The following is a 21,416-nucleotide window of genomic DNA, read 5'->3' as shown; positions in this document are numbered from 1 at the left end:
ATCAACAATGGCTCGCCAAACAAAGAACACATTTTCCATTAGTATTTCCAAAGTTTATTGTGGTCTCCTCAAAGCAGTCTGATATGGAGCGAGTAAGTGCTTTCACAAGACAAAAGACCTGTGGTATATGATGCAAAGAAAAATGTAATATAAAATAAAGTGTATAAAACAGAAAAATTGAATTTTTCACAAAATTTTAGGAATATATTCATAGAGAGCTTTTATGAATTCTTTTTTTGCTGTGAATTGCTTTGACCCAAACCACTGATTCATTCTCTACATTCAGTTATCTCATAAGGCTTTTTTTTGTTTGTTTTTTACAGTATTACAATATATACAGTACAACTTGATGTGTTGACTGAGGAATCAGGCTCATTTTTTCACTTATTTCAGGTTAAACCTAAAACATTTTTGATAATAACAAAGCATATAGGCTACTGAAGTTTATATGTACATTTGGCCCCCATTGGTCTCCATACTGACGGCCATATGTGGACTGATCTACAATCCATTCAAATCATAGAAATAACTTTTAAAATTACTACTGTCAGATCCTTACTTAGGGTCTACATAGGCAAACTTAATGTTGTATGTGACTTGGTGTCCATTGTCCCACGCATACAACACTCCCTCCCTGGGATTGTAATCAATCTGCGTAGTGTAGGTGTAGTTGTTGGTGAAGGGCATTCTGGGAATCATCTGAGTGTTTGTGTGCGTGTCAAAGGCGTATTCCAGGTTGGCGTCCTTTTGGTTGTTGCTGTCAACAGCGTAAAGGACACCGCACACGATAAAGCAGTTTCCGTAGTGGTTCCTCCTGAGCCCAGTTCTCCAGGTAGTCTCCCTCTGCATGCTCAGGTCTGAGGGGTCCAGGCGACTCAGAACAATCACTTCCTGTAAGAAGCCTTCGTCATCCAGCGCTGGGTAGATGATCCACAGGCCGCTCTCATCCACTGCAAAGTCGATGTCGGAGTGACTACGCCACTCCCATGGAGATGACGACTCTTCGAAGAGGGCGTCATGCAGCATTGTCCACGAGGCCACGTAACGCTGGCGGAGGTCATACTTGATGATATCGCGGGAGAAAGCACGGTTGTAGTAGAAGGCCCCATCGTAGACCACGTGGCCTGTGCCAATCCAGTTGTAAGGCAGCTTGTAAGAGTTAGTAAAACGGCCTGGAAAAGATAAAGAGGAATGGAGAAGCATGAGATTCATCAAAGGAAAACAAAATATAACTGAGGGAAAACTTGGACTACTGGTTTTTACCTTGTTTGAAAACTTCTAGGTTGCGAAACTCAAGTAGGTTGTTTCCATAATAAGAGTTTGTGACATAAATTTTGTCATTATCAGACTTTGGATCCTTCATCCACGCTCCTTCATTCCTGCCATAGGTGTTGTGAGTTACTGGCTCAGAGATTGTTGCCAAAGTGTCCTTACACTCCCCTGTAAAAAAAAAAAAAAAAAAGACACAGAGAGCTGAGTGAGGCTTTAGCAACAGTTTAACATCATCCAGGCCTACGTCAAGGAGTCTGAAAATAATTAGAGGCTTTTGTTGTAACCAGCTTGAATCATGGAAAGTAGGTTGCCACATAAACGGAAGATATACACAGAACAATTTCTTGATTACTCTCAAATGACACTTTGAAAACTGTGAAGGTATGATTCAGCAAATCACAGGTTCTGTCTTGGCACCATCTATGTTGCTATAAGATCTTGTACTTTGGTAGCAGTGTTGCTAGTGATCAGCTTGTCAACTGTTTGATTTCAACAACTATTGGATAAATAACAACCACTAACAGTTGAGACGTCCATAGTCCCAGAGGATGAAGCCGGCTGACACTGTTGAACTGGGTTAAATTATCTGTAGGCTACAATGTTCTCATTAGCCACTGTATTTTTTTTTTGTTAAATGTTGGCATACTAACACCAAACTATGAGTGTGACTACAATAAATTATAGAAATTCTTATTAGAATTGTCATTGCTAGCAGGTTAGCCTGTTGATGGTATGCCAACTTGCTAACAGTAGCATTCAGCTCAAAGCACCCACTGTGCACACGGAGCTGCTTGCATGGCTGTAGGCCGTTAAGTCTAGTTTCAATACATTTCTGGTTAGCAAATCAATGTCTGACACTATATCATCATCTTTTTTCCCTGTTCCTCTACTCTCTGAGGAACAGAAAGTCGTCCAATCTAAGGGAGAGAGCTGCAAATTTAGAAGTGCCAATTACATTTCCTATGGATAGCAAAACAGACAATTTATTGTCTGTTATTTACCTGTTTTTTGTGAAGTAGTTTCTTCCTGTCTTTGCATTGGCTCGTCCAATTCCAGGTGTTCTTCCTCCCCCTCATCCTCTTCGAAGCTGATTTTGTATTTCTTTTTGACCTGGGCTGGGTGCCTGGTGGTAGTAGTGGTGGTAGTAGTGGTAGTGGTGGTGGTGGTGTCTGTAGAAGAGGTAGCCTCAGGTGTGGTGAAAGGCAAAGTGGTCGGTTTCTGCGTGGTAGGAGGCAAAGTTGAAGCTGAAGATACGATGGACTCAGTTTCTTCCTCTGGAGTTGTGGCAGTAGCCTGTGTAGTGGTGGCTGCTGTGGAAGCTGTGGTGGGGTTTACTGGTGCTGAGGTCAGGGCAGCGTGGGTTGTGATGGGCACAGTGGAAGCTAAGCTGGTAGTTGAAGCCTCTGTGATTGGATTTGGTGCAAGTGTGCTTTGATCGGCTGCAGTACTGCCTGGTGTGGTTTGCATAGGAGTTGATGTTTCCATCATGGTGGTTGGTGTGTTTCTTACTGTGAATGCCGTTGGAAATGTCTCTGTAAATACAGGGGGGTGGGTTGTGTTCATTGTATTTTTGGTTGCTTCCTTGGTAGTGACACTTGAGGGGGCACTAACTGGTTGATCCATTAAGGGCAACTCAGTGATTCCAACGGTTACTCTAGCGTGAGATGCAGAGTCTGTGGTTCTGTTTTTTTGTGTAGTAGTGGTTGTTTCAAAGGTGACATTTCCCATTATGGATGTGTTACTCTGTGACACACCAGCCGAAGTGGTCTCAATGCTGGCACTGATGGATCCATGATGAGTTTCTGAGGTGGACTGAGTTTCTTTCAGTTTTGTTGATTGGCTGGTTTTCTTGGAACTGTGCAACAGAGCTGTTGTCTTTGGTCGAAAAGATCTCGGCCCCGCCCTTGTCCTGGGACGAGGGACTCTGTGCTGGAGAAGATTCTCCTCAATCAAGAGGTTGATCGGGCCATCACCACTGAATCCATGATACTCAAAAACTGAACAGACAAAGAAAAACGTTTTGTCAGGTAATCTGAAATGGGCAATTGTGAGTTAATGTGATTAGACAGTGCAGTAACATAACATGTGTGGAGTTAGTCATCTCTGACCATGCAAATTACAGGGCTGGAAGTGTTGTTACAAATGGCTTTGTAAAGACACTATTTAAGTTGCCACCGCAGCTCACAGCAGCTCACAGATGCAGCTTTCACTTTCAACAATAAAACCACCGGTGAGTGAAATAGACCATAGCTGTAAAACATTTTGTTGAACCTTCTTGAGACAATGCTTGCTCTTACAGTTTTCTCCAGGCTCGCCGTCGTCTGCTACCATTGGATCTGGCTCAGATTTATAAAAAGTCATTCCTCTGATGATCATGCCGTTGGGGCCGGTCTTTGGCACCTGAGAAGTCTGTTTGTTAGCCGTGTGTTCGGGCAAATGAGGTTTGCCCTCTGTGGTCTCGGTAGACACATCGGTCTGCAGGAAGGACAAATTTTCCCCTATAAACTTCTCCTCATATTTTCCCTGTTTGTGGACAGATGGAAACAAAAATATACAGTGTATAAACATATCACAAACTACGCTGATACCAGCAGCACAAAATTATACAACTACTTCACTAACACCCATCTTTGACTCTGGAACACTAAGAGAAACCCTATCAGAGTAAAATGTTTTACTTCAGAGGAGATATTAATCTTTTGTCTTGGTTAGTGAGCTTCTGGATAAGCTATGACATCACTGCAACAAATGAAAAGAAAGAAGCTAGTGTTAGACAATCAGATGGACAGTAAACAAACTAACTCATTATAACTTCAATTGAATGTAAAACTAAGTGTTAGCACATGAAAACAGTAGATAATTCTTCCCTAGCAAGATATGCGCATAATAGGGCTGTTGCAATTATTACATAACTGTCTGATCACAATTATTTTGCATAATCGTTAAAATCATTGACAGCCATCTGCATAACATCTTTCCATCACTGTTTCATCATTGTCTTCCACAGTTTGAAGTTTGAATGGTGCCCTTTTAATGACATCATCACATTGCGCCCCCTTCGTCTTCTATGGTTTAATCGGTGGAGCGCCACAAACTGTCTATCATAGATTTAGTTGCATAGCCTAAAGGCAAACAGAAATGTAGTTTTTACTTTAATCTTCCAATGTGTAATGCCAGTAAATGGCTCTTCTTCTTTATAAGGTGTATGTACATTATAAAACTATGCATTAAATTGTTAAACTATTTGTATGGCAATTAATCATTAATCATTAACTAAAATGTCATGATGTGACAGCCCTGTGCTGCAGCAAGAGCAGCTGGTCTACAAACTGGAAATAATGTTTACATTTGACATATTGGGTCACACTTTTATTCCTTCAAATGAGTTTGTTACGTTGGATCATCTGATTGTTTACATTCATGTAAAACAAAGTGCAACCCAAGTTGGAATAAACCTGAATAATCCTTTAACAAAAATGAAACTTTTAACACAAAATCATTCATTTTAGTTTAAGTTTTGATTAATGACATTTTTTTATGCTTCACAGGCTCTCTTGAGAAACATATTAACCTCGTGAATCACTTGCATGAGAAGCAAAGGTCCACCCAACACTGCTGGACATGCTCTCCATTTTATACTTCAGTTGCCATGGATCAGCGCCCAGTGGTCCAGTTACTGGTCTGAGATCTGCTATTGTCCACTGGCACTGCCAAACTTTACAATTACCTCAGCAACTCTTTCACACATTCTTGGTCCTTAATCACAGAGACAGTGATTTTTATGAAGTAGGTGGTGGAAAGAACACATAATTGTTCCTTTTGTTTTGAAGGAAAAAAAGACACAACGAAATGTTTTACCGGCCTGAGCAGCAACATGTGAATTCAATCACTTTACTTGTTCCTTTCCTAAATTTAATTCAGTCAGCCATTGTCTGACTTAAATAAATTAAACCTGACACAAATCTCTTCAAGGATTACATTACAATAACATACTGGTGTGAATAATTGTTTATACTGTAAAGCTTTGCAACTGACATAAAATAAGGTGGTAGAACTTCACTATGTAGCACAATAAATCGATACTTTGACTAACTGAGTAAATCTGTCCCACTTACTAACAGTAATTATTTCATATTTACTTGTTGAACATAAAAATGTATCTATTAGATTAGATGTATCTATTAGATAGATGCATTTAATTGTTTAGAATTACAAAAAAAATGTATGTATAAATATTTGTTCAATTGGGCTAATTGCTGTATAATTTGTTATCATACTACTGTGTAATAATAGTCTCGTCTGAGATTGTAATATACATTCATTTTTAGGTGGTCATTAACTTTTTATACAAGGGCTATAGGATATTTATTGGTGTTACTTGGAGCAATTTAAGTTATGTGTTATGTCATCAAGTCAGTTATGTGTTATGTCATCAAGTCCTAACTGCTAAACTCCTAAAGTACAGAAGGCGTGTTTTAGTTAAGTTGTTACTTGTATGTTATTATAATTGAGTAAACTATAGACTTACTGGTATCACAGACTTGATACCTGACCACCCATCTTTCCCTCTATACTAACCCCGTTAGTAAACCCTGAAATATATGTCACACTTACATCCGGGTTCTGATAAACTGCTGCCCCGCTGATCTCACTGAGCCTCTTCTGGTCCGGATACCGGAGGGGCTGAGTGGTGGGTGGGCTCTCAGTCACCTCAGCCTGAGTAGGAGGGCTCTCCTGGGGCTTCACCTCATTTGTGGTGCTGTTCAGAGACACCACCTTCATGCAGCCGCGGGCAAATCGAGACATTGTTCATGTGTTTAATGGAAAATAGGCTGCATTCATCCACAGTAATAATCACAAACAGAAGGGAGAAAAGTCAAGTGGAGTCTTTTCACTGCAGATCATTTGACTTGTCTTAGCAGGAAAAGACATGTCACCAATAACATGGACAATCACTGTGCTCTCTTCGAGTGTCCTCGTAAACCATGACAGTGAGCCAGCGTGCACAACACCAGGACACCGACACTGAAGCAGCTGAACGGAATTCAGTCGTCATTGACTTAATTGTTAACACCTGCGCTTTCCCTCCTGTGTCATGTCAGAATGTCCTCGGTGATAAAGTCTGTTTGGATGCACAGGATCTCTGCTGCACTCAGCCAGAGTTCACCATCTTTTGTTCTCACTTCCCTTTCTTTTCCACATATACCCCCTAGAATAGGCACAGCTAAAGATAATGACATAAATAATGGATGCATTTCATTTGGTCACAACTGAAGCTGTGTTTTTCTGTGTCAAGATTACGCTGGAAAGGAGCAGCTTCGGAAGAAATTGCTCCACCCTACAGTTTGTAAATCACAGATTGCTTTGCTGGAAACCAATCAGTGTTTTTAATCCAATCAAAATGCACAAAGATGTTTTGTTTTTTTTTGTTCTGAGCTAGTTTTGGAAGTCACAAATGATTGGACTCAGTATGATGGAGCCAGTTGCTGTAAGTGATAAGGACCATTGTCATTTTTCTGTCTTCAAATCAAATTATCGGCTGTTATTTTGGTCTGGAGATTTTAGAACACGGTTTTAAAATTTACTGATTAACAGTGAGCCCATGGCATACACTTCTCTGTGTGGGGAGGTAACGTGTTTGGGCAGGACAACTTTATTTGTGTATACAGGGCCTGGTTACACTAGAAAAACTGCATCACAAATCCACCTGAGGGGACCTGATCTGTCAAAAGTAATGTACTAATGTAACTATGGAAAAGTAAACAGAGACACTACTTATTTGTTCCATTACAGCAGGCCATTGTTTAAATGGGAAATAGAGCTTGCATGGGCACTTTTTACTGCAGGTCCTGTCCATAACAAATCTGAAAACTGATTATTGTCAGATTGTTTTACTGGACACAGTGAACCCAGCACAGCCACCACCACCACCAAGTTTATGCACGTCATGACAACATATTTGCCTTCCTCTTGCACTGGTACTGTACCTTCTCAATGTGATCCACTCGGTCCAGGAGTTTACTGGTGATGGAGTGCAGCTTCAGTAGATCCATGCCATAGAAGGAGCCCTCCAGCAGCTCAAGGATGGTAGACAGCTAAAATGATCAAGTGGATTCCGTCAAAAAGGGGTTTACCAAGACATAGCCTACCATGCGTAAAATAGGCCCATCCCAACTCTGAGTCTGTGTTATGAATTAAATGAGGGGTTATCCTTCATTGAATGTGATAAATCGTGATATCCACGCCTCCAGCGATCCAAGGCTCTCTGGGCCCTGGTGCATATGAAAAAATGGACAGGATGACACTTCACCTTGACATTCTCTTCTCCAGCTTCCCTAAGTTTTTTCAGCCTGAACTCTCCCTCGCAGGGGTTGACCGCGGACGGAGGAGCGATGCAGGCGCACTTGCACTCGGGTCCAGATGTGATAGTCTCCACAGTGTAGAAGTCCTGTGCTGTGGCGCTGCCTTCTTCTATCCGCCGACAGGCGCTCCTGCTCAGGGGTCTGACAACACATTTACACCGACAGTCAGAGCCTTCCGAGAGGGCTTTCACTTTGTCATAATCACCCAGCAGCTACAAAGAGAAGAGGACGGATGTAGTTTCCATCATGCATAATAAGAAACGTTTGAATTTGAACAAATGTTTAAATGTCCATAAAGGACATTGTGTAAAGAAGTAAAGAAGGTGGGCATGTCCTCCTACCTTAGAGAGGATGCTCTCCTGGCCATCCACCTCCTCCTGCAGTCTGTCGTTTTGCTCTGCATTGCTCGCAAGTTGTGCCCTGGAATCTGCAGCCAGGGCCATAGGCGCTGCAAAGCCCCGCGGATAAAACGCACAGCACGTTACGATGAAAATGCATAATTTATACATGTTGTGAAGCTCACAGAGCACCGAGGGTAGAGTGAAGGTATGCTCAGCAGGCACAGCCTGTCACCAGTTCATGTAGGTCCTAAGAAAACTTCATAGCCCACGTCTGGCTCCGGATTCAGAGAGGTGCATCCAAAACGTCATCAGATCTGGGGCTTTACGCATTACAGCGCCATGTCATCTTCTTCATAGTCGCAGTGAATGCGGGACGATGAGTCCAGAGAGAGCATGCACTCTGAGAGAGAACAGCCGGCATCTGCTGCAGCAGCAGCGCTGACAAGAGGCGGACCTGCTCAGACTGGCAAGGAGGAGCTGAACTGCTCCACAAGACATGTCACAGGGCCAGCAGCAGCTTATTAATAGTTATCGTAAGCAGGAATAGCACTGCAACTTTAAATATAATCTTCATTTGTCTCATATTTACCTTGCAGTTGAAATGCATATTTCAAGATAATAATAATAAAAAGAAACAACCTGTTGCATTGAATTGATTCTCCTCTGCAGCTCAGTCTCAGCTGAGGTTGTGCTGCCCTCTATCTGCAACATGGTGCAACAAAAGGTGAAACTACAAATTTTAACATGGACGTTTATTTGCAATGTAAGGCACATAGTATATCATTGTGTACTTATTTCCCTCCATCAAACTTCTGTCAAGAGTGTCGCATTGAGCATATGTATATAGAAAATGGTACATGAGATGCTGAGTTAAGGTAATTAAGGAATAGTGCCTATGCAAGTTTGAGAATCACAAAGAAATATCATAAAAATGAATAAACTGTGTTGTGAAGCCAAAAGAACAAATATACCAAGTAACATCCTTCTGATTATTCCCCATAACAGAATAATATTCTGAAATTAAATAAGTGCCACAGACTTTGTCAAACATTTTTCATGTAATTGAAAAAATATTCCATAATATACGTAATTTATCTTAAGTTCTTATTTTTATTTGATGCCTTCATCTGCAGTGAGCTTCAATATATTAAGAAACATTCGGGTCTTGTCTCTCCCAGAATTGTCCCAGATCATCAAGTGAGAGATTTGATAGAAAAGGTGCTAGTTCAGTAATTAAACAGAAAGTTCAAGCGAGAGTGAATATCTATGTGTCCTGGCACCCTGCGTGTTCAATCCTTTCATCTGCTGCCACAGGAAGGATGAGGTGAGAAATACGGCTCCAAAGTCCACCATACTTGTCAAGGTCCATTCTGTCGTAAGACACAGGGCTGCTATCAGAGAGGAACTTCTTCTTAAGGTAGTCATCCACCATCTCCTCCAGCGCACTCAAACGGATGTTGGCAGTGATCTCCTCTTCTTCCTCCAGCAGCACTGTGAAGATCAGAAAAGTCTCCTTGTAGGCCGCGTTCTCATGGTCACAGTAGCGATAGAAAATGAGCGTGGAGCCTGGAGGCAGCTCCTCGAATCGGTGAATGACAGCCGTGCGTTTGCCTCCCTCGAAAGCTCTTTGCAACTTGCCGTCAATGTCCAGTTTGACTTGGTCGCTGTCCTGGCTGGCTTTACTGGCTCCATCAATGTGGAGGGAGGAAGAATTATAGGCGGAGGAGAAGGCGGAGGCCAGGCCCCGAGCCAGGCAATCCAACGTCTTCTCAGCTCTGAGGCCGGCGGTCAAAATGACGCTCACTGGCTCTGTGGGCTGGGCCGTTTGGAGGTGCCTCTGCAGGTGGATCCTGGTCCTTCTCCAAAACTCAGGCTCCTGGTTGCGGAACTGATTCTGCACTTTATCCATCCGTCTGGAGAATTTGATGCTTACATCGTCTCTCTCGGGTGGGGAGTCAGACTGGTGGAATTTAAAATTGTAGGCTACGCCCAAGACGCCCAATGCCAGGAAGATTATTAACAGGAATAATCCAGTTCCTACGGAGAAATGAAACATGTTTTATTTTACCTGGAACATAAAAGAGTAATTCTTAAGTTTTGGTATGATCGCTGTGTATCAGGTAAAACATAGGATACAATGTCAGGAAAATATATATTTTTTTGATAATCACTGAGGTATGATTGTAAACATCACAACACTAAAAACAACACAGGTAAAAAATAAGAAGATTACCTTTTTGACTAGTACTCTGTGGCACTGTGGGTTCAGTAGTCTCCTGTGTTGTACGGCCAATGTTTTCAATCTCATTTTTCTGTTCATCTTTTTTCTGTGACCGTGCTTTACGTTGGCGGGTCGTGTCTTGACAAGTTTCAGCTAGACAGTGGAGGAACAAACAGATAAACATAAACCTCTAAAACATGAAAAAAAACAAAAAAAACAGGCTGCTCCATGATCAAGTGGTTAGAGCACAACCCATGTTGCCGCTGCCCAAAGCACTGATCGCTGTTTCAAATCTGGACCGTGATGATCTTTACTATACATGTCATTCCTGTTTTACTGTCTCTCATCAGTGTTTCAATAAACATTGAAATGAAGGAACATCAGACTCACCATCTCCTGCTCCAGTGTGTCTAAGTTCAGAGGATCCAACAGATTCAGCTTTGGATTCGTCCTTTTTGTCTTCCGCGGTTGATGCAGAGGTTGTTTGAGGTTCTCTCTGATCCTTCCCAGAGTGGTCCTCCCCTGATAAAATAAGAACAATTAACAATCACATTTTAATGGTATTTAAAAACAGCTGGCGTCAAAAGACTTGCAGTTTTAAATTGTACTGTATTAGAGAACAGGTTCACAGCAGTCAATCAGTACGTTTACATGACACTTGAAAAAACCGAATTATTGCCTTAATCCGACTATAACTGGACAACTGAAGTGCATGTAAACACCTTAGTCCGACTGAAATCGGAGTTGAGAACTCCGATTAAGACACCCAGATAATGCGATTGGAATTCGATTTTCTCCGTCATGTATACACCTTAATCAGAGTATAACTGGACAATGCATGTGCGCATGCTCCACAACAGTAGAGACGGCACAAAGTGGAGCAGAGAAGCCGGCCAAACCCGGCAAAGTAAAGAAAAAAACCCAACATCAGCGCCGATTCAATGCATTTCACACATACACAGCGCAACCAGCCAGATTGTTTTATTAGAGAGAGAGAGAGAGAGAGAGAGAGAGAGAGAGAGAGAGAGAGAGAGAGAGAGAGAGAGAGAGAGAGAGAGAGAGAGAGAGAGAGAGAGAGAGAGAGAGAGAGAGAGAGAGAGAGAGAGAGAGAGAGAGAGAGAGAGAGAGAGAGACAACAGGACAGGTGGTGTATTAACCTGCTGAAACAACAGGTGACGGCGCATGAGGGGGCGGACCCCGTCAGTTATTCGATTTTCTCAGTTGCATGTATATTGAGACAAGGACAGAAGTCCGACTTGACGCCAAAATCGAATTTTGAGCATAGCTCGATTAAGCTCTGCATGTAAACGTACTGACTGAAATTTCAGAACAGACAGATCGGACTCACCGTCTCCTGCCCCGGTGTTTGTGTGTTGAAAGGATCCAACAGATTCAGCTTTGAATTCATCTTTTTGGTCAGACTCACTCTGCCCAGCTCTAACGTCAGCTTCAGCTTTGAGATTTTTCATATCCAGGCATGGTCCATCGGTTGTTTCTAACTCTTCCTGATTCCCACGAGTGAAGTCCTCCCCTGATAAAATAAGAAAAATAAAACTTCTTAAATATGGTCTAAAACTGCTGCTGCTTCAAGAGTTCCACTATTAATCTCACAGTATCAGAGAACAGGTTCACAGCTCAACGGTTAAAAAGAGGCAGCGACTGAAACTTCAGAACAGACAGATCGGACTCACCATCTCCTGCCCCGGTGTTTGTGTGTGGATAGGAGTCAGTGTTGGATTCGTCCTTTTTGTCTTCCTGGCTTGTTTCAGGTTCTTTCTGATTCTTCTCAGTGTGGTCCTCCCCTGATAAAATAAATACAATTAAACTTCCACGACTGCTCACTCATCAGTATCTTAACACTTTTTAAATGGTGTTTAAAATTGCTAAGGCAACAAAAGTTCCATTATCAATCTCATAGTTAGAGAACAGAACAGAAACATCAGACTCACCGTCTCCTGCTCCGGTGTTTGTGTGTTGAGAGGATCCATCAGATTCCGCTTTAGTTTCATCTTTTTTGTCTTCCGCGGTTGATGCAGAGGTTGTTTGAGGTTCTCTCTGATCCTTCCCAGAATGGTCCTCCCCTGATAAAATAAGAACAATTAACAATCACATTTTAATGGGGTTTAATAACAGCTGGCGTAAAAAGACTTGCAGTTTTAAATTTCACAGTATCAGAAAACAGGTTCACAGCTCAACGGTTAAAAAGGAGGCATCGACTGAAACTTCAGAACAGATAGATCGGACTCACCATCTCCTGCTCCGGTGTTTGTGTGTTGAGGGGATCCAACAGAGTCCGCTTTAGTTTCATCTTTTTTGTCTTCCGGGGTTGGTGCAGAGGTTGTTTGAGGTTCTCTCTGATCCTTCCCAGAGTGGTCCTCCCCTGATAAAATAAGAACAATTCATCTTCCAAAACAGCTCACTCATCAGTGTTTAAACACTCACTTTTTTTTTTTTTTTTTTAAGTATATTTTTTGGCTTTTTTGCCTTTATTTGATAGTACATAGTGAGATAGACAGGAAATGAGGAGGCAGAGAGAGGGGGAATGACATGCAGGAAAGGGCTGCCCGATGCGGGATTCGAAACGGGGCCGCCTGCGTTGAGGACTGTAGCCTCTACATGGGGCGGCCGCTCTAACCACTGCGCCACGCACCGCCCCAAACACTCACATTTTAATGCGGTTTAAAAAAGACTGGTGTAAAAAAAAGTTTTTTAATCTCATTATTATAGAACAAGTTCACAGCAGAAAGTTAAAAAGGAGGCAGCGACTGAAACTTCAGAACAGATAGATCGGACTCACCATCTCCTGCTCCGGTGTTTGTGTGTGGATAGGAGTCAGTGTTGGATTCGTCCTTTTTGTCTTCCTGGCTTGTTTCAGGTTCTTTCTGATTCTTCTCAGTGTGGTCCTCCCCTGATAAAATAAATACAATTAAACTTCCACGACTGCTCACTCATCAGTATCTTAACACATTTTAAATGGGGTTTAAAATTGCTAAGGCAACAAAAGTTCCATTATCAATCTCATAGTATTAGAGAACACAGGGAAAGTTCACAGAACAGAAACATCAGACTCACCGTCTCCTGCTCCGGTGTTTGTGTGTTGAGAGGATCCATCAGATTCCGCTTTAGTTTCATCTTTTTTGTCTTCTGCGGTTGATGCAGAGGTTGTTTGAGGTTCTCTCTGATCCTTCCCAGAGTGGTCCTCCCCTGATAAGATAAGAACAATTAACAATCACATTTTAATGGGGTTTAAAAACGGCTGGCATAAAAAGACTTACTTTCACTGTATCAGAGAACAGGTTCACAGCTCAACGGTTAAAAAGCAGCCAGGCATCGACTGAAACTTCAGAACAGATAGATCGGACTCACCATCTCCTGCCCCGGTGTTTGTGTGTTGAGGGGATCCATCAGATTCAGTGTTGGATTCGTCCTTTTTGTCTTCCAGGGTTGATGCAGAGATTGTTTCAGGTTCTTTCTGATTCTTCTCTGTGTGGTCCTCCCCTGATAAAATAAATACAATTACCTTCCATTAACTTTCACAACTGCTCACTCATCAGTATCTTCACACATTTTAAATGAGGTTTAAAATTGCTAGGGCAACAAAAGTTCCATTGTCAATCTCACAGTATTAGAGAACACAGGGAAAGTTCACAGTCACAGAACAGAAACATCAGACTCACCGTCTCCTGCTCCGGTGTTTGTGTGTTGAGAGGATCCATCAGATTCCGTGTTGAATTCATCTTTTTTGTCTTCCGGGGTTGGTGCAGAGGTTGTTTGAGGTTCTCTCTGATCCTTCCCAGAGTGGTCCTCCCCTGATAAAATAAGAACAATTAAACTTCCACAACTGTTCACTCATCAGTGTCTACACTACTCCCACTTTTGAATGGGGTTTAATCATGGTTGGTGTAAAAAGATTTACAGCCTACAGTGATCCCAACTTGGCACATTTATAAATTTTCAGACAAGATTACAGTGCTGTTGGCTTAGGGCTATTCTAAGCTGCAGGACTTTCACCACATTGAGGCTTGCTTACATCATTAAGACTACTTTCATCTGAATATTGAATTTTTGTAGAATATCCTGATGTCACCATTTTTATTTAAAGTATCCTTATTTCATTGAATAGCTTTGAGTTGTGTCATAATTTCTGTATGAATTTGTGTGTTATGGTCCAAAATATATCTGGCGAGGTCACAGCGGCCCTGACCTTTGACGTGGGAAGTAAGTGAGCAGTTGTGCTAGATTTAATGCAATCATCACAAGGTGTTCCTGATATGTCATGATCACAAGAACGACACCACATCCAAGAAGCCAAAAACGTTTCGTGAGGTGAATTTGACATTACTTACCTTTAGCAAGCTCCGTGGTTTCAATATTTTTCGGGGATTCAGATGAAGACATTTTTCAGAAGATGTGTGCCTTTGGGTGATACCTGTGTTTCAATCAAAATGGATCGCGGGATTCTTGAAAGCTGCATAAAACAAACGGAAACTTGATTCTACAGCACGACATGATAGCTTTGACTTTCTATTTCTCTCTAATGAGTCTCGTCACATGTTCAGAGTCCAAATCGATGTTGTAAAACTGAATGTAACCGTGAACTGGTAGCCTAAGGGCTGAAAAGCATTTTCATATGACTCAAAATTCCCAAAGTTATCAACGAAAGACTAATAAAGAAAAATTAACATTAAGGCCTGCAAACTTACAAAATAATTCATTCTCAAGCTCAAAGCTGATATCATTGTTTTGGTGTCTTCTGTATGATGTTTTGGAGACTTAAGTTAAGTTATTTACGACTGAATTAGCTTTGCGATGAGCCAGTAAATACCCTGAAGAAGAAAGTTGTTAGCTATGATTAGTTTGTGGGAAGCCCTGCCTATCAATAACCGAAATGATGATCATACGTAATATCTGAACGGTGAGCTAATCGGCTAGCAGGTTAACTGACAGTTCAGCAAACCAGTTAGCCAGCAACACACGGCTCCAGTCTGCGGTAAGTTAACAGCCTTCGTTCAACTTTTACTGTGCCCTTTTAAGAGAAGAAACTTTTCTCTGAACTCTCATTCTTACCAGATGTTCCGGCGATCACATCGTAATTGAAACGACCCGTGTAATGTTTCCTTATCTTGAGAGTACCATGGACTGTGGCAAGCGGAACCTATCAGCCCAGCAGCGTTTATTTCCGGGGACATCATTTCCGGAACACGGCGGCGCACGGTCTTAAAAAATGTCCCTCTTAACAATCGAGGGAAAAACATTTTGTCCGCGTTTGTAACTATAACTGAGGTTTTTTGTTTTTGTTTGGTTGAGGTGTTGTAATAAAATGGACCCCAGAGCTTCTAAAGATAAGGAGTCCGTCCCCCCGAGGCGATCGACAAGGCAGTCCACCGGGAAAGGTGAGTGAGTAACAGTTACGTTAACGTTAGGCCGTGATTATGACAGGTGGTCAACGTTAGCTCTCGGAGCTAGCCGACTTTACCCCACACAAAGTTTAACAACAATATTCATTCAGTTTTTGCTTCGCATAACGTTAGCTAACTACATTGGTGTAGACTTGGCGCTCTTTTGCATTTTATTGTTATCTGCGGCGGTTCGTGTTACTTTCACTTCTCATTTCCTTGTTCTTCTCATCGTATCGAGCGTGGAGCCAAACTTGTAACGTAACGTTAGCGTAGATGTGACATGTTAGTTACCGTAGCTAAGTAATTAGTCAGTTGGTTGGCTGGCAGACAACGTGAGCCGCCAGTTACCAAAGCAATACATAAGTTCAGTCCATGTTAAATGATCCCGTGCCGTTTCACTAACTTTTCTGAGTTTATGTGTAACACCTAAAGCAAAGTCTCTGCCTAAAGTGCATCTGATCAGGATGGTCAGTCCCTGCCTTGTTTCAATAGAGATCATTTCCGGTAACCACAACAACCAGTGACCCAAACCAGAATGATTACAGGACATGCCCACAGACTGGACACTCCTGATATATTTTGTAGCCCTTCATTTTGCTATGGTCCGCGATGCTGTTTCGATTTGCACCTTTTAATGTTATTATTGTATGTGTAACATTCAAAGTAAGACTGACGCTTTTCCAGTACGGTAAAGAGAGAGACTTTACAACACAATTTCTGATTTGTAAAACCTTCAAAAATGCAAAATGCAAAAAGGGACATTACACCTATTTTTTTTTTATATCCATCAGGTCCTGAAAAAACCCACAAGACTTAAGCTTGTAAAATGTGGTATATGATCCCACAGAGGATAAATACCGGTCGTCATAAATGCTGATGAAAACAAACCCATAAACTTAACTTGTCTGCTTGTTATTGATGGTCATTTAGGTCCCTCTGAGGGAGAGAGGAAGGAGATATGGTCCATTATTCAACTGGATTCAAGGGCGACATCTACTGCTGAAGTTGATGACATGCAGCCAGATAGTTTGCAATCTTAATCAGATTATAAACAGTATGGCCCTGCTGACTCATTAGGGTGATAAAGTAACAATAGTTTATCTTCAACAACAGCTCAATCAACTTAAGTCTGTCTAAAAAATAATGATCACTTGACTTCAGGCAATGGCGTTGTTCTTGTTCTGTCCACAATAACTTTTATAGTCCAGTTTAAGATAAAATGAGGCTTCAGCAGTCTGAGTTGGTTTAATCACACAAAGGGAGGCTTTTTAAGGAGGAAATATGAAAAAAGAAAATATTAATTTGAAGACAGACTTGGGGAATAATGTAAACCTTCTATTTACATTTAGAAGAAAAACACTGAAGGAAGATGAATATAACAGGAAGATTGTTATATTCAACACTATTAAACAGAATACAGCACTCCAGAGAAATGTAAATGTGTGTGATGCAAGAGCCATGACACCTAATCATAACCTGTGGGTCAGAAAATGCTGGATATATTTTTAGATGGTAGTAAACAAGGCTTGTGACCAACAGGATTTCTCTTGAAGTAACTGGAAACAAAAAAGTTTGTTCCTGTTCTGTAATCACGGAACTGTGGGTGTGGCAGTCTACGTGCCAGAAGGATTAATGTTGATGTAAATCATTAAACATTTATGAAGGGAGGTTGATAAATGAATGACAGAGTGACATTTATGTTGGATAGTTTTTTTTTATTGTTGTTTTTTTTAAATCAAAAGTTTCGTCACGGTGTCTAACTTGAGTCTAGCAGTGACACAGTGCTGTGTTAATGCAGCTGCACACACACAGTACTATTTATTAATAATACAATCCTCTGCTAAACTTCAGGACAAACTCTGACAGACTGACAGTGTGCAAGACAAGCTGTCCCCCATATGGTTTAGAACGCTTTTATCCAGAAACAAGCATTCAAAACAAAGTGGTCACATGCTTTTCTGCAAAAACTCATACAAGCCTCAAAGCGTGGTTTCATCTGGTATCTCTGCCTGTACTTGGTGTGCTACAAATGTTCTACAAATGTCAACCACCAATGTCACTCGGTGGGGTTTAAGTGATAATTGGATTTTTAATAATAAGATTTCTGGGTTTTTTGGCTGACTTTATTGCTGTAGACTTGGACCACTTAGAGATATTTGCCATTTATTTGATCTCTAGCAGTGAGCTATGAGCCGACCCGCAGGAGCCCTCTGAGGAGAACCAAAAGGAGCTTCCCAAAACCACCTCCTGCTGAAGCTGTGAACGGCTCTAGAGATAAGGAGAATGGCTCTGAGGATGAAGGTGGGATGCGTCACATTACAATATTTTCTCTAATTATAACAACAGTTGACTCTCGGCCTGCTGCGTTCAGATGTTCTGATGTGATCGTTTGTGAATTTTTATTTCCTACTTCAGAGCCCCCCAAGAAGATCCACCGGGAGACTGGAGAAGCGGCGGGCGGCAGTGATGATGAAATTGAGATGGATGACCTGGAGTCAGCTGAAGATGAGGGGGACAATCAAGAGCAGGAAATGCATATGGAGAGACAGGAGCCCTCTCATATCACTTCTCATCATAGAGCATTACAAGGTTAGGACTGTGTGTTACTGTTGTAATCACTGCTTAAAAAAAGGTGAGAAATTAGACACTAGGGTGACCCAGTGCCTGAGTGGTTAGGATGTATATTATGTAAGTGGTAAACTTGAAGAAAAAAAAAGACCTTGAGATAAAAGTTTCTTAAATAGCAATCAGCTAATATTTGATTTTTTTGCTTGATGAATGACTAATAAGGAGGTTACATTTCATGTGTTGTTTTCCTTTTACAGTCATTAGACCCACAAGCATCTGACCTAGTCAAGAGGCAGTTAAGTGGTTTTTATTTCAATGACTTTTTCCCTCTGTTTAAACCAGATGCCAGTGGAGATGTGAATCTAAGCCCCTATGTAGTGCTCCGCGAACGCTGCAAATCTGGACATTCTGTAAATGAAGTTGCAGATTGGAGAAAAACAGAAAAGACAGGTATGAGATTTCTGCTCATTGATTCTGCATGGTAATGATTACATTGAAAGAGGATACACTATTACCATAATGTGGTCTCTATCTTTCCAGTGAAACAATCAGCCAAAGAGCCTGCAACCCCCACCAAGTCCGCCGTGCAAAGTAAAGGACCTGCAAAGACACATGTGCTCAAGACCGACATAGCTGAGTACCAGAGGAAGATGAAGGCCAAAGCTAATAGTGCAGGTATTGTAGACAATTTTTATCCAGACAGATTTATGCGAAGAAAATAGCTTTAAGCACCTCATAAAAGTGACAATTCTTCTAATTATCTATGGATAAATTGTGTTTCTTCCGCAGCATTAGATAGAGCTAACTACTCCACCTCCAGGATAGGCTCATCCCCCCAGCATGTACATGGCACAAAGAGATCCTCAGAGAGAGTCGACCCAAAGCAACATTTTAATAACATTCAAAAAGAAAGTGTTAAAAAAAAACAAGGTATTGCAACTTCAGTTGAATTTTTCCATGAGCAACCGCTAATAACATTTTCAACATTATTTTAATGAGTTGATTTCCTCTTGTAGACAAAGAAATGAAGAAAACTACCAGCATCAAGAAAAGCTCTGGATATTTGAAAGGTAAGCTTCAAGCATTTTAACTAATTACCTTTACACTAGAAGATAGTTGTTGTACATTATTTGCTTGATTACTTTTGACTTTTGTCCTTTCAGGATTTCTAAGAGTCTTATTGTACTTGGCTTTCCTGGTGATGCTCGGCGTTGCTGGTGTCATGGTATACAAAGAAATCCCGGTACTCCAAAGGATCGTAGATGGTGCGGAGCAGGGTTCCAGTTCTGGGAAGCCAGAAATGTTTGTAGATGGGTTGTCCGTTCTAATGGCTCAGTTCCCCAGTCAGCGGCCTGAGTTGTGGAGGAGAAGCAAGATACACCTGGAGAGGCACCTCAGAACCGACCAGCCCACAGAGCCGGTGAGTCTGATCTTCACCGCTGGCAGCAAGGCTGACCAGACGCTGCGCTGCCTGGCTCAGGGCCTGGCCTCCACCTTCTCGTCTGCCCTGAATGGCTCTGTCCTCCACATCGACGGAGCCAGCATCGCCGGCCAGGACAGCGATGCCGTGAAGCTGGACATTGACAGCCAACTGAGGGCAGCTTTTGAAGGCGATAAGCCCGTGGCGGTTATTCATCGCCTAGAGGAGCTGCCTCCAGGCTCTACTCTCATTTTTTATCGCTACTGTGACCACGAGAGCGCTGCATACAAGAGGGTGTTCTTGTTGTTTACTGTGCTGCTGCCTCAAGATGAGATCAGTGGTGACAAGTCTCTCAAGGATGTGGAGGAGATGGTACAAGACTATGTTAAAGAGAAGCTAGTGGACTCCCGCAGCCATACCTCCTTCAATGAGATGGACATCGACAAGTACGGAGGGCTGTGGAGCCGCATCTCCCACCTTATCTTGCCCGTGGTGTCTGAGAAGGAAATAGAGCAGAGAGGATGCTAATGAACAATTTTGTCATCCCAGAATTAGCCAGGATACCACTTTGGACCAGCCTGAGCCTTCTTGTCACGTGCAGGACCTACAAAACAGTGAAGTAATATGAAAGTAACGTGTGTGCTGTGATATTTCACATAGAGACTTGATTTCAAATGTTTGGAAATTGTATTAATTTCACTCTGTCAGGGATGATTCTCAAGCTGCAGTCCAATGTCTGATTCAGTTTAACTACTAAAGTTGTTCATTTTTAAACACATATACATGTAAAGGCTGTGCATGAGCATATTAAAATAGTGTTGCATCATCATTCCACTTCCCAAGAAGGATATTCAGTTATATTCTTATGCAGATTCAACATAAAAAAATATGAGATTGAGAGCACTGCGTTCAGCTGCGTTTTAATGGATATTTCCAATCTCCAAGAAAAAGCTCTTGCTTAATGATGAGCACGGTTTACACTGGGTCCTTCTTTGGAACTAAATATTAAAGAAATGTTTCCATGTTTCCTGTAAAACCTAGCCATGTACCAAATTTCTGAGACCACTGATAGCGTGCGTTATTCTTCTGTATATTGTCCCCACCTGTCATTTAATTTAATTATTTTGTGTACACAATTGAATTGGATTTTGCACTAAAAAATGTTAGATTTTTCATTAACCAGTCATCTTATCAAGAGCACTGGTTTTTTAAATGATAAATATTTTATATTCTTTTGAGAATGTGTATATTTGGGATATGTTGTCTTTTTCCTGGACTGGAATATATTTTGATATCTGTGTATATATTTTGGATATGAAGAGGTTTGTTTATGACTGAAATGTACTTAAGATGCTGTCAACTTAAAATCACACAGGTTCTCATAAAGTGATTTGAGTCTATACAATATTTTTACTAAACATTATTACAAAATGTGCCTTTAAACACACACGGGGAAGATGAAAACTACCGAAGCACTTAACAGTCATTTCGTATTGTGTTTTGACGGCAAGCTTTCTCGCTGAAAATTTTGATTTTATAAAGTGTTCTTTTGCAATATTATTCATTCCTCTTATGGTATTATTATTATTCCAAGATTAATTTGTGTTGCTAATATGAAGACCTAAATATTTTCAATAAAAATTATTTTGATACCTATAAGAATTAAGTGTCTAATCCACAGTTGTTCTTAGTGTCTCTATGTCTTACAAATTAGAGTACAAAAGACTTCTACTTGTGATACATTAGCACCAGAACTTTTCTCTGTGTAATTGAGCATCATTTCATGATAGTTTTCTACTGAAACCCTCTAACTTATACAGCTGGTCTCTCCAT

General features: G+C 41.3%; 3 protein-coding genes across 14 annotated transcripts; 1 reads left to right on the top strand and 2 right to left on the bottom strand.

Annotated features, from left to right (window-relative positions):
- Nucleotides 1–143: 143 nt before the first annotated feature.
- On the bottom strand, nucleotides 144–8,386 carry olfml2ba (olfactomedin-like 2Ba). The gene is made up of 8 exons (XM_083970813.1): nucleotides 7,976–8,386; nucleotides 7,583–7,846; nucleotides 7,260–7,367; nucleotides 5,887–6,048; nucleotides 3,570–3,795; nucleotides 2,274–3,269; nucleotides 1,264–1,440; nucleotides 144–1,172 (listed from the first exon to the last, which is right to left on the bottom strand). Exons 1-8 carry the CDS (start codon nucleotides 8,141–8,143, stop codon nucleotides 556–558), a joined length of 2,718 nt encoding a protein of 905 aa, XP_083826939.1. The 5' UTR covers nucleotides 8,144–8,386; the 3' UTR covers nucleotides 144–555.
- A 332-nt stretch (nucleotides 8,387–8,718) lies between these two features.
- LOC310984854 (uncharacterized protein) lies at nucleotides 8,719–15,380 on the bottom strand. 12 transcript variants are annotated; one of them, XM_083970193.1, is made up of 13 exons: nucleotides 15,264–15,380; nucleotides 14,543–14,664; nucleotides 13,874–14,005; nucleotides 13,563–13,694; nucleotides 13,269–13,400; nucleotides 12,994–13,104; nucleotides 12,445–12,576; nucleotides 12,146–12,277; nucleotides 11,888–11,998; nucleotides 11,545–11,727; nucleotides 10,587–10,718; nucleotides 10,209–10,349; nucleotides 8,719–10,012 (listed from the first exon to the last, which is right to left on the bottom strand). In XM_083970193.1, the coding sequence occupies exons 2-13, from the start codon at nucleotides 14,592–14,594 to the stop codon at nucleotides 9,240–9,242; spliced, it is 2,163 nt and encodes a 720-aa protein (XP_083826319.1). In that variant the 5' UTR covers nucleotides 14,595–14,664; nucleotides 15,264–15,380; the 3' UTR covers nucleotides 8,719–9,239. The 12 variants fall into 12 exon arrangements, with proteins under 12 accessions (XP_083826319.1, XP_083826323.1, XP_083826327.1 ...); XM_083970197.1 differs by having other exon boundaries at nucleotides 14,543–14,625; nucleotides 15,264–15,362; XM_083970201.1 differs by lacking the exon at nucleotides 11,545–11,727.
- A 16-nt stretch (nucleotides 15,381–15,396) lies between these two features.
- LOC310984855 (uncharacterized protein) lies at nucleotides 15,397–21,204 on the top strand. The gene is made up of 8 exons (XM_083970205.1): nucleotides 15,397–15,589; nucleotides 17,774–17,896; nucleotides 18,011–18,184; nucleotides 18,506–18,613; nucleotides 18,704–18,838; nucleotides 18,953–19,093; nucleotides 19,180–19,233; nucleotides 19,327–21,204. Exons 1-8 carry the CDS (start codon nucleotides 15,517–15,519, stop codon nucleotides 20,109–20,111), a joined length of 1,593 nt encoding a protein of 530 aa, XP_083826331.1. The 5' UTR covers nucleotides 15,397–15,516; the 3' UTR covers nucleotides 20,112–21,204.
- The last annotated feature ends 212 nt before the right edge of the window (nucleotides 21,205–21,416 follow it).

Source organism: Trachurus trachurus, assembly GCF_905171665.1.
Source record: "Trachurus trachurus genome assembly, chromosome: 4".
In the NCBI taxonomy this organism is placed as follows: Eukaryota; Metazoa; Chordata; class Actinopteri; order Carangiformes; family Carangidae; genus Trachurus; species Trachurus trachurus.
The sequence above is the reverse complement of the archived record's forward strand: the minus strand, read 5'-3'. Positions and strand labels throughout refer to the sequence as shown.

What these genes read in the sequence shown, in the direction of transcription:
- LOC310984854 (XM_083970193.1), bottom strand. Translation starts at nt 14,594, where the DNA reads ATGTCTTCATCTGAATCCCCGAAAAATATTGAAACCACGGAGCTTGCT. An exon ending in AAACACCGGAGCAGGAGATG is followed by an intron (nt 12,278 to 12,444) that starts GTGAGTCCGATC and finishes TTATTTTATCAG; the next exon opens with GGGAGGACCATTCTGGGAAG. An exon ending in ACACACTGGAGCAGGAGATG is followed by an intron (nt 10,350 to 10,586) that starts GTGAGTCTGATG and finishes TCCACTGTCTAG; the next exon opens with CTGAAACTTGTCAAGACACG.
- LOC310984855 (XM_083970205.1), top strand. Translation starts at nt 15,517, where the DNA reads ATGGACCCCAGAGCTTCTAAAGATAAGGAGTCCGTCCCCCCGAGGCGA. An exon ending in AAGGCAGTCCACCGGGAAAG is followed by an intron (nt 15,590 to 17,773) that starts GTGAGTGAGTAA and finishes TTTGATCTCTAG; the next exon opens with CAGTGAGCTATGAGCCGACC. An exon ending in AAGCTCTGGATATTTGAAAG is followed by an intron (nt 19,234 to 19,326) that starts GTAAGCTTCAAG and finishes TTGTCCTTTCAG; the next exon opens with GATTTCTAAGAGTCTTATTG.
- olfml2ba (XM_083970813.1), bottom strand. Translation starts at nt 8,143, where the DNA reads ATGTATAAATTATGCATTTTCATCGTAACGTGCTGTGCGTTTTATCCG. An exon ending in CTGGAGAAGAGAATGTCAAG is followed by an intron (nt 7,368 to 7,582) that starts GTGAAGTGTCAT and finishes TGATCATTTTAG; the next exon opens with CTGTCTACCATCCTTGAGCT. An exon ending in CGGCGAGCCTGGAGAAAACT is followed by an intron (nt 3,270 to 3,569) that starts GTAAGAGCAAGC and finishes TTGTCTGTTCAG; the next exon opens with TTTTTGAGTATCATGGATTC.